We start from the raw sequence: 10,584 nt of genomic DNA, 5'->3' as shown, positions 1-10,584 counted from the left end.
ATATAGCTATACATAGATCATCCCTTTCAATATTAAAATGTAATGTTACTCTGTAAAATGCATACTTGACTTTAATATTACTACAGTTTGAAGTTACATATTCCTGATTGTTGGTATGCAGTTTGTTTATCATAATATCATGGTTATATCAGGGTAGGCATCAATGTAGTGTAACTAAGAGCCAAGAACTTGTATACAAGGAAAACCAAGCTAAGTCAAAAAATGTCTTGATTATTACTGACTCTCACTACAAGGTCAGTCAATTCGACCTTGTAACTATTTTATACTTGTGCACTTTACAGTGTAACATTAAATGTTACTATTGAAAGTCATGTAGGGATGATCTATGTATAGCTGTATCTTCCCTATATTCTTATTTGCATTATTTTTGGTACTGCCATCCCTATGTTATTATACAGTTATAAAATGTTTTTTTATTACTTGTTGAAACTAAAGCTGCTTTGATATACACTAATAATGTGTACAAATTCATGCACATTTAGGGCTTCACACCTCAAACATCTCTTGTAGCCATTGGTTTTAACATGGGACTGTGGTAACCAAAGTACATAAATAAGTTTTAAATAAGAACAAGTTGTATATAAAAAAAATTAACATATTTAATTTCTGCTTGATTTATTATCAAATGTTCCCTGATAAAACTGGAATGTTGGATACCCTGTTTAGTTAATGGCATTAGCAAACAAAGTAATATGGCTAAAGTTTTGGACCAGGATCATCTAGAAAGAGACCTGCAGTAATTTGTACCCCAACTGTGGCAAGCAAAGTGCAGTGCCTTGTAACATGTGAGAATTTATGAACACAAAGGTTAGTGGCATAAGCTGTCCACTTCTCACAGCCAACAATACTAAACAGATCATGTGTGCACATTTGCTTTCATGACATATTTGTTCAACTGTCACATACTTCAAGCACCAACTATAGAAAAAAAACAACAGGTATTTCATATGTATATATACCAGTCAAGTTGCTGGAAGCAACACATGGATTTCTGAACAATCAGATTGTTGAAACAAATGCTGGCAAACTGTTGCCCTCTTAAACTAGTTGGATTATGGAAAGCAAGCAGGAAGAAATGGTGTGCTTTGGACATGATAGCCTAATGAAAGATTATTTTCCAATGGAAACTATACTTCAATATATTTTCAAGATTCATGGTCATAAAATGGAGCATGACCTGATATGGACAACAGTGACGTGGTGAGGCTCCAAAATCGTTTTAATACAATGTGCTCCACCTCGATATTTCATAATAATTTAGTTAATTGAAAATTATAATATGATGCTTAATCTATAGGGGCTAAGATTTATCTCTGGATTTTATGTTGTTTTCTTTTTATCCACAGACTTATGTATAATTAGTTTTAGCTAATGCAGAAATAGGTCTAATTGCTTTTGAGAATGTGTAAGTGCCATATCTAGAGGGGTTCTGGAATATAAAACTTTAGCAGAAAATTTAAGTGGCAACATTTTTTTTATGAAAAATATATTCATCTAGCCTTGATCCTGAAATAAGAGTTTGAAATGTTTACAAAAATTATTAAGATCAAAAAATACTTTATATTCATTATCAGTGTGACATTGTTGTAGCATATACAAATAATTGTGCACTATGCACAGTGTGCCATGAACATTACTTAAGAATGTTTACATTTGTGTTAGTGTGTGACTAGATTATTGTAGGACAGAACCTTGAAATTGAATCACTGTTACAATAATGTTTTGGAGCTGCTTTCACCATTGGTTTATCCTCACATAGAGTGACTTTCTTAAGTTAATCATAAGCCAAACAGTGATTCAGATTTCAAGTAAATGTGATAAAATTGCAGTATATGAGATACAATAACAAATGAACAGTCTGCAATGGTGTCATTGGATGGAATTATTCACACATACAGCCTTGATAGAAATGAAATTAATAGTGGTTTTTTCTGTTTTAGTATGCATTAGCAAACAAATCTGAGAAGAGCAGCATTACAATATGTGAACAAATTTGATGGTTCACTTTATCTAAATATACAAGAAATGTTTGGTGGTTTTCAAAGTGTGTGTGCAGTGCAAGTAAAATTCACAAAATAACATTATCAGATAAAATTAAGATTTCAAGAATTGTCTATAGGTAGAAATATTTGAGAGTCTTCAATAGATTGCAAGTTGTAAGAGATTTCTTTTGAAATTACATTTATTTTTTTCTAAATTGAGTATTTTTACTAATAAATGAACCTGGCAGCAGTGAATTTAGTACTCTGGGGTGAAATGTCAGTAGTATTTAACCAAGCTAACTATATCAAAAATTAGAAAACAGAAACGTAATTTGTCCACAGGAAATCTTTAACTAAGATATGAATTAACTTACAATCTGTAACCATGCTGATCCAGAACCTGTTATTCTAAATCTGAAAAAAAAACATTAATGAGAGACCTGTACATCATTCATAAGTTTTGTCAATTATGGCATTTCAATCTTAGAGATAAAATGGGAAGGGGAAATTTATGAACATGGTGGCACAGTTTTTAGATTGATATAATTTCAGATTGGTTATGGCTGATGAATGTGTATCTGGTGGTTTCTGTTGGATGAAAGTTAATGGTTATAAATTAATTGTAAATAAAGTGGCAGAAATTTGAAGACATGTAACCTACTTATAGAAAATAAAAGTTTAGACCGGGTAATAAAGAAAACTTTATTAAAACTGTATGATGTTTCGATAAGATTATGTCATCCTCAGGTACAAGTAGTTTACGTATACACAGGAATATATATACAATGTGGAACAAAGAAGTCATATAACCAGAAATTTTGTACATTTACAATGATTTTTCATTACCCAGTCAAGCCATCTTCAAACTTTTAAAATGGCAGAAACTCTCATCTACTCCCACACTAAAATAGCATCTGACTGTAATAAGGTGAAATGATTAGCTAAAAATTCAATATTATGTAGCGTACATATTTTTTAGCACTAGATCTTTCTGAAACAACCATTTATTTTTTTAGTAAGTTACCATAATTTCCTTTTATTTTTCATAGTTCATAGGTAATTAATATTTCCACTGTTTTTATTTTATAACATGGCATTAATGATATAAGTTATTAAAAGTTCATAGTAAAAGCTTAGGATATTTAGTTTACAAAAGAAAAAAATATTTTGTTAAATCTCTTTCAATACAGCTGTCCAAGACGAGAAAGAAAAGAAAGACAGAGGCTATTTCAGACATTAGAATTGCAGAATCTTCCTTTGTTAAGTCCACAACAGGAAGAGAGCTGTCACAATCTGTGTTCCAAACATTTGACTATAGTGAAACTGACATGGTTGTTTTTAAAGGTTGGTGACTGATTCTTTGGCTTTCTTTTAAAAAAAATATGTTAAATGGTTAATATTAATCTTGTGTTTGTTACAAAAAAGTAGACAGAAAAAACCTATAAGTTGTGCATATTAAAATAAACACAACTTGAAATCTAATTTTGTGATTACCTAAAGTATTAAAAACTTTATAAGATGTCTGTGAGAAGCTGTTCTAAACATAAGAAAATTTACAAATTAAACATTATTATGAAAAATGGAATATAAAACTTTTTCTATGATGTAGGTCAGAGCATTTCTAAGAAAAACAGGAAAGAGTTTAACCCTGATGATGAAAACTTTGCTCACAAGGTAAAATAAATAAGATTCAACTTTACATTAATGATGTATTGTGGATAGAGTTTTCTGATTGCATCCTATTTTAACAGATGAGTGATTTTGGTATGGATTTGTAAGACTCAATTTTATGATAAAGTACTTGACATTGGAATGAACATTTCTGCATACATTTTAGAAAATAATGTGTTTAAAACAAAATTTTTACTGAAACTTTTTTACCTTTTAGAGGGTTAATCAGCGTGGAAGGAAAAGGAAAGAAGGAAAAAGTCTAACATATCAGAAAGGTGGGTCATCGCAAGGAAGTTCCAATAATTGTCAGTGGCCCAGAAGATAGCAGCATGAAAAATGAGAGATGTATATGAAGCTGTTTTTTTATTTGGAAAGTAGAAAGGTTATGTAAAAGGTGTATGGTAACTTCATGGCTGTCACAATAAATTGTTTTTTCAGAACTGTATCTTTTGAAGGTTTCTCAGTTCTTTGGTATTCAAAATTATCCACTAAGCTGCTGAGAGTATAGTCAAAATAGAACAAAAGTAATAAGTTCAATATTTAAGTGGATTTGTTATTTTAAACATTTTATGAAAGGATCTGTTAATTGATTACAAAAAACACAGTAGGTATTGACAAGAAGTGTTCAAAATGGGCACATTTAAAACAAGAGTCACTTAAAATTTCTTTAGCTGTCAAACATGAAATATATAACCATAAAACAGTGAAAATTAAAAATACTTCAGATGACTAATAAAAGTGTGTTTGGTGTTCAACCTGTCTTTTATAGAATCAGTGATGCAGAGAAAGCTTTTATTCATAACATTGATGCATTCCCTGTTGCCTTGAACATAGTAGAAGACTTCATGTCATGATCACTTAACACATGTTGAATTACACAGCTGCAAATAAGAATCAGACATTGGACATTATCCAACAAAATTTTAATTATGTTTAACCAAATTATAAGTTTCATAATTTGCATAATGTCCATTCAAACAAGTAGTCTGGTTAAACAGAAAAGGTTGAGAAATTCATCGAAGCCATTTTTAAGTTAGCACCTGTGTGAGAGTTTTTTGGTACCATATGTACCAAAAAAAAGTGCCTAAAAAACTATTAAAAAATCCCAGGTCTGTGGTTTGTTCCCAAATCTTCTAAAATTGCCATTAGATTCGTTTGTTCTTCCTTTCAGGAGCTCCAACTATTAACTGTCCCATAAACCATAAACTACTGCTTATATCACCTTATTTACATTGATGCAAATTGTTTATAATCTGCTCCATCCAATCATGGTAAACTTTGCTTAATGCTATTTTCAAAGCTGTTCTTACAGACTATATGCTGTGATATCATAAAAGGGTGGAAACTAATGCTGTAGTATTAAAGCCAATGAAGGAGAAAGAAAATCACTTATGAAACAAGACATGGGTAGCTATATTCATATTAAATGGTAATTTCTTAGCAAATATAAAGCTGTATTTTAGTATGGGCAATAAGCTCATTAAATGCATTCTATACAGATGAGGTTCCTTGGAGCTGCACAGAAATGAAATTTGCAGCTTTCATTCTTTTCATTTATCTTTGTGAGTTACGCTAAATATATATTACAAAATGACAAAATATTGATTGTAAAATATTTGTTTTTTAAAAATTGTTGAAATAGAGCTGTAATTTCTTTTTTTATACTTAAACTTTGAAATTTGATATGTAAATATGCACTCAACACCCAAGGGGTTAATCATGACATAGACTATTTTTACCTTAAAATTTTAAAATGATATTTACATTTACTGTTCTTTTCAAATTACTTTTGACAATATGGTTTTCGTATACAGGAATAACAACAAAGTAAATAAAACAATTGTATGTTAAATAGTAAATATTGTATATCTGACTAAATTTAGTAGGATTATATATCATGTCATTTCAAAATGATAAACTAATCAGATATGTCTTGCCAATAAAAAATATTTATCTGCAGCCCTGATTTCAATTCAACTGTCCAGTCTTCACCTGATGATGTCAAGTCACATTGATGACACATTGTGTGCTTTATTTATCTTTTCTACTTTGCTTTAACCCATAATTAATATCAAGTTGTAGTATTGCTGCCTGCCTTCTAAATAAGTAATAAAAGTAAACAACAAATGTTCATGAAAATATTTAGAAAGTGGCTGAAGCTCTGGTAATATTTGTGATATATTCATGTAGAATTGAATTAACCTTTAATATAATAATAGAACAATGGGATAAGTCCAATTAATAACAGGAGGCTGTATAAGATATTTTCTACAAAGTACAAAGAATTAACAGATTGTCTGAGTAACTGAGCTTGTGAGAACTAAATGAAGATATTAATCACAATGTAAAATACATGTAAACATTCTGTTTATTCAGTAGCATGGTATGTGTACTTGCTTTATAGACATGGGATGGCCACATCTACTGGATCAGGTAACTTCTTTTCTAAACTGAACAGGTATAGATCAATCTACCAGAGTGTTTAAACTCATTGTTCCTTATTTTATAGATAATGTTGGATTTACCCAGAGTGACTAGCACTAACAATAATAAGACCCTTTAGCAATGATGCAAATTTAAACTCCACACGACAAAAATACCCTTTAACACAGAGCAAGTACACACTGCAATAAACACTTTTAACATAGAAAATAATGTATAAGCAAATCCTTTTAAAACTAACTTAACTTTAGCCATAATGAAACGCATACAGCAAAAAAGAAAACTCTTTAACCATGTATAGCTCCACAATAATGAAACCAAATTTTCCATATTTTAAACAGGACAAAAAAGCTAACTAAATGTTAGATACACAGAACATTATACATCACACAGTAAAAATGTCCAGTTTTCTCTTTTAATATGAACAATTGCAAGTTTACTCCAAGGAAAAAAACCAGTCAGTTTCTTTTAGCAAAAAGGAACTTTTGACAAGGCATATTGCTAGAAGAATTAAATTTAATCATTGGTGAAATGCATGAGCTTGCAGAATCACTGACTGTCGTCCACAGATTTCAAAAGAGTATGGCAGGAAACTTTAGGGGTCACTGTGCACACTGTCTGATCTTGCCTGTGTTCAGTCAATCTCCCAGGAAGAAAGAAATTCCTCCTCACTAACACAGTGAAGGAGATGAGCCTCAATTGGACCAAAGAACATGCTGACTGGACTGAAGCAATGTGGAGCAAAGTGATCTCAAATGAATCAATGTTCAACCTGCATGGGTCTGATGGGAAGCACTTTGTACGACATTGATGTGGAGAAGAGCTTCTTCCAGCATGTTTGAATGCAATTATGAAGCATTCTTGTGGTTGGGTAATATGGGGATACATCTCTGGCCAGGATTTGAGATGATTACATTTTTTTCCAGGCAATAACAACGCTGAGATCCTCGAGACTTGGTTAAAGCCTACAATCGGGATAATTTTGGTGAATCTGATCAATATACATTCCACGATGACTCTGCTTCATGCCATAGGGCTAAAATCTTGGTAACATACATGCACTCTATGCAGTAGAGGTGAAATAGAAAGGAAATTTCACTCTATGTGTATTGAAAAGGCATCTTAGATGTTATTTCATTGCTTCAGGTGAAGAACTATCTTAGAAGAGAAAGGATCAAAACACTACACAGGCCAGGCAATGGCCCAGATCTCAACCATATAAAACCCACTAGAAGGTAATGGGTAACAAAGTGTAAGAGGAGAAAACAAGAAGCACCTTGGAACTGCAGGAAGCCCTAATACATGTGTGGCATCATGAACTCACCCCTGTCTACACTTAGTCTCGCATGCACTCTCTCTATGCCACAGCAATGTCAAGCAATTATCAAGGCCAGGGGGGCACAACCAAATATTGAAACAAGCATTAGACTCTGTGACAACTTTTTGTCAATTAGATTGGTGATGTTATCTTTATATCTAGGGTTTCTTACTCAGAAAACATTTTCTTATTTGCCAAGTAAGTAGTTAGAGCGGTACTTACCAGTCACGCCACCAGAGGACACCACAAGTGTATCGACCTCAAGGGGTAGAGATGATGACGTCATAGTTCCACGAAGTGTCACCAGGGGCGCTTTGCTAGGCCGCCATGATTATCTCATTATAGGTGTCAAGCACCCTAACCACCTGGCCATGCCGGGCCTGCGCGAGAATAGAGAGAGAGAATTCCACCAGTGCACCACTGCAAGACTATCTCGGAGGAAAATTAAATGGAACATTTTACGAATCTGAACTACAAAGAGTTATAAAGTATCCCAATGACGACTACGCTGTATAAGAAATATTACGTGAACGAGGAAAGGGTAAAAACATAATATTTTGTAAAATGGGAAGGTTATCCTGTTAAATTTAATAGCTGGATTCTTCAAACATATCTGAATTGTCTGCTATCATAAAATGGTATTCATTGCTCTATTACTCGTTATTCAGCATGGATCAGTTGTATGTGATATTACTTAGCAACAGTTCAGTGAATTATTTTGCCAACAATACACTGACAAACTATATCACTCATCTTCTGAGATCTCTGGTGTTGGTCGAATTACAGTATCCACATAGCCGGCATAACATGCCTAATGGAACAGGGTGGTTATCTTACTTTTCTGGCTCTCACCCTGCTGTCATAATAAATTATACTATATCAGGTCACTACAAAGAACCTGAAGATTTAATTAGAATTTTAAACCAAGAAGAAGAATCACTTCCGAAGCCCCCCTCCCCCCCAGTGGCACAGCGGTATGTCTGCAGACTTACAACGCTAGAATCCGGGTTTCGATACCCCTGGTTGGCAGAGCACAGCTAGCCCTTTGTATAGCTTTGTGCTTAACTACAAACAAACCTAAAACCGACAATGAACTTATATTTACTTATGATTCGTTCACCCAAAAGTAAGCATGAATGTAAATGATTGAGCCTCCATAACACTTGATCCTGTACTATCAGTAATACTTGGGCTTGATAATAATCACATGATAACAAAGACCACTATAGCTCCATATACTGTTGACACGCATGGTGGATTTTATTCACTCTCTGATTACTCAGGTATTGTTGGTGATCCATGTGAATTGTTCAAGTTAAAAGTCAGGATGGAGACATGATCACTGAAACATTTACCAATCCTCATTACAGATCCGTTTCTAAACAAAGTTTTCAGAGTATTGAGATCGATATAAAGGACGACATTAGTCGACCTATCTCATTTGAACAAGGAAGAGTAATCGTAACGCTTCATCTACACAGTATTTTATATCATGAGAGTACCTTACTATCACGAACCAGCCATCTATGATGCCTATTGCAATTACTAAGTGGGAAACGGTTTACCTTATTATGCTGGAGGTCAGTGGCAATAGGGACACGATTAGGAGACGTTTTGAGTAATGTGTTTTGTTCAGCTATATCATTTCTGAAAAAAAGGGGCATTAGCCTTAGGGAAAACAAGCTGTTTAGTCAGGTATAAATTTAGCATCGGATGTCATACATGGAAAGTATTTTGTGGATGCTGGAAAACGACGAGCAACTGAAGAAACTCAGAACCTGGCTCGAGATATTAAACACATTGCTCTACCTAATAAAAAGAGGAAACAGAAAGGCCCTGTGTTCAGAATAACTAAAACCATACGATGAAGTAGATTGATTCCAGACTTTTTCAACTAGTAATCATGACTCTCCTACCACATGAAAGTCCTGTCAGTATACAAAGTCTGAGCTAGACTTATTTTCTCTCCCTCCCACGCAAACCATGATTGAGAAAGGTCAGTGGACCGAATATTATCCTCTATCTTCAGTGGCTGACAGAATACCCATCGAATTTTCTATATCCGGATCGATAGATGAATATTTAGATCTTGCACAATCATATCTTCATGCAAAGGCAAAGATTGTCAAGCCTGATGGGACTGACATAAAAAGGATGAAGATAACCCTGCACCTGTCAACCTGTTGCTTTATTCTCTATTTTCTTAAGAGGATATAAACTTGAATGACAAGCTAATTTCTTCATCTCACAATCTTTACGTGTATAAGGCCTACGTAGAAACTTTACTGAATTATAATGGAGATGTCATTTGACATAGTTTATATAGAAAAAAAGACATGGTGGGTAGTTTTGACGATCTCGATTTTAATGATGGAATCAAAGATCGACACCTAAATATACATGGTAGTCAAACAGTCAACATCATCGGCTGTCTACATTAAAATATCGTTTTACAGATCAAATTATTGCCTAATGGTGTAAGTTTAAAACTCTGACTTGCCTGAAGTAACGATTCGTTTTGTATTATGCTAAATGATGAATCAGGATTCAAAGTTTTAATACAACACGTTTCTATCTATGCTAGAAAAGTCAGGATCAGCCCATCAGTTGTTCTATGCATGCTAAAGCATTTCAGAAAGGAACAGCTAATTATCCTTTGAACTATATAGTGTGCAAGTCGTTTTCAATTCCTCAGAACAACTTACAAGCATCTATCAATAATGCATTTTTAGGCCAAGTACTTACACATCTTGTTCTAGGATGTGTTGATAACGACACGTTTAACGGATCTTCGAAGAAAAATCGTACAATTTCAAACATTACAGTATCGATTTCCTGACAATCAATGTGGATGGAACACAAGTTCCTGCTTGACCTTTATAAGCCGATTTTAATGCTAAACTATGCACGAAGCTATGAAACATTATTCAGTGGAATGAGAAAATAGTTTCAAGATCAAGAATTTGATATAGAATATGACAAATACTCTGAGGGTCGCTAGTTCGAATCCCCGTCCCACCGAACATGCTTGCCCTTTCAGCCGTGGGGGGGGGGGGCGTTATAATGTGAGGTCAATCCCATTATTCGTTGGTAAAAGAGTAGTCCAAGAGTTGGCGGTGGGTGATGATGACTAGCTACCTTTCCTCTAGT

At 33.6% G+C, this 10,584-nt stretch overlaps 1 protein-coding gene across 1 annotated transcript in view; it reads left to right on the top strand.

Moving 5' to 3' along the window:
* Positions 1-4,119, top strand: part of LOC106462739 (exosome component 10-like) — a 166,037-nt gene extending 161,918 nt beyond the window's left edge. Inside the window, 3 exon segments of the mRNA XM_013922687.2 lie at positions 3,194-3,347; positions 3,613-3,677; positions 3,892-4,119. Of these exon segments, the coding sequence (XP_013778141.1) occupies positions 3,194-3,347; positions 3,613-3,677; positions 3,892-3,999 (327 nt within the window). The 3' untranslated portion in view covers positions 4,000-4,119.
* Positions 4,120-10,584: the final 6,465 nt, after the last annotated feature.

Source organism: Limulus polyphemus, unplaced genomic scaffold (genome assembly GCF_000517525.1).
Source record: "Limulus polyphemus unplaced genomic scaffold, Limulus_polyphemus-2.1.2 Scaffold1236, whole genome shotgun sequence".
Classification (NCBI taxonomy): Eukaryota; Metazoa; Arthropoda; class Merostomata; order Xiphosura; family Limulidae; genus Limulus; species Limulus polyphemus.
This window is presented reverse-complemented; position numbering and strand designations above follow the sequence as displayed.